The sequence below is a fragment of the Terrapene carolina genome, unplaced genomic scaffold (genome assembly GCF_002925995.2).
Source record: "Terrapene carolina triunguis isolate 2854851 unplaced genomic scaffold, T_m_triunguis-2.0 Scaffold32450, whole genome shotgun sequence".
Taxonomy (NCBI): Eukaryota; Metazoa; Chordata; order Testudines; family Emydidae; genus Terrapene; species Terrapene triunguis.
In genome coordinates this window covers 1-1,258 of record NW_020696801.1, presented here as the reverse complement: position 1 = coordinate 1,258, position 1,258 = coordinate 1, and the positions used below count along the sequence as shown (strand labels likewise).

At 60.7% G+C, this 1,258-nt stretch overlaps 1 protein-coding gene across 1 annotated transcript in view; it reads left to right on the top strand.

Moving 5' to 3' along the window:
- Positions 1-1,245, top strand: part of LOC112122822 (von Willebrand factor A domain-containing protein 7) — a gene marked incomplete at both ends in the record, with an annotated part of 1,849 nt that extends 604 nt beyond the window's left edge. The window contains 3 exons of the mRNA XM_026663098.2: positions 89-205; positions 715-894; positions 1,175-1,245. Coding sequence (XP_026518883.2) covers positions 89-205; positions 715-894; positions 1,175-1,245 — 368 coding nt within the window. The remainder of the gene's footprint in view (positions 1-88; positions 206-714; positions 895-1,174) is intronic.
- Positions 1,246-1,258: the final 13 nt, after the last annotated feature.

The following is a 1,258-nucleotide window of genomic DNA, read 5'->3' as shown; positions in this document are numbered from 1 at the left end:
CCCCCCCCCCGCCCGCAGCTCTCTGGTCCCCCGGCCCACAGCCCCCTCCATCTGACCCCCCCCGACAGCTCTCTGTATCCCCCCCCAGCTGGCCCTGCTGCACTCGCCCCCCATGTCCGAGATCTTCGTCTTCACGGACGCCTCAGCGAAGGACGCCCACCTCCGGACCAGCGTGGAGGCCCTGATCCAGGAGCGCAGGTGCAAGGTGGGCAGCCCCTGGCGGGTGGGAGACCCTACCAAAACAAACGGATGCTTGAGAGACCCTACAATAACAAACGGGCAGAGCAAAGGTAAACGGTAAAGCAAAACGACGTCGGGACTTCCGGGAGGCCCTGTAATAACAAACCACCCGAACCGAGAGAAGTGAGAAATCAAACTAAGGAGAGCACTTTTGGTAGGCCCTACAATAACAAACCTCCCTAACAACAGGAAACCAAAACAAGAAGAGCATTGTGTTAGGCCCGGATATAACACAAACCACCCTACTAATGATTAAATAACAAACCAAAACCACCCCAGCGCTTTGAGTAGGTCCTACAAAACCAAACCAAAACAATGCCAGCGCTTTCAGTAGGCCCTACCATAACAAACCGCCCCACAAAAGATTAAATAACAAACCAAAACCGCCTCCGCGCTTTGAGTAGGCCCTGCAATAACAAAGCCACTGTCTCGCAGCTCCCTGGGGAGTCTAACCGCCTCTTGCTTCCTCGCCAGGTGACTTTCCTGATCACGGAGGACCCCTCCAGGACGCGGGTGAGGCGGGAGGTGCTGGCCGCTGACCGCTTTGACCTGTACGTAGACCTGGCCCGCAGCTCCGGGGGCCAGGTCATCTTCACCGACAACGCCAACATCCGGCAGGTGGCCGGCATCATCGGAGAGACCACTGCTTCCTCGGTACCGAGAGGGGACCCAGGCGTCCGGGACAGCAGCGCAGGGTTGTCACACCTGGGGGGCCGGAGACAGGGATGGGGAATGGGACCCAGGTGTCTGGGACAGCAAAGCAGGGTTGTGACCCCTAGGGGGGTCTGAAGACAGGGATGGGGAATGGGACCCAGGCATCCGGGACGGCAGCTCATGTCCCTCACCTCTTGGAGGGGGATGGAGCGGAGGACCCCGGCGTCCGGGAGGGTGCTGACCCTGCTGTGTTTCGGGGGTGGGGGCCCTGTGTTTCCAGGTGACCCTGTTCCAGTACCAGAAGGGGGGCAGTTTGGGCCCCGGGGGGCTGGGCCGGAGGGGGCGGAAGAAGCGGGCCGCCTGG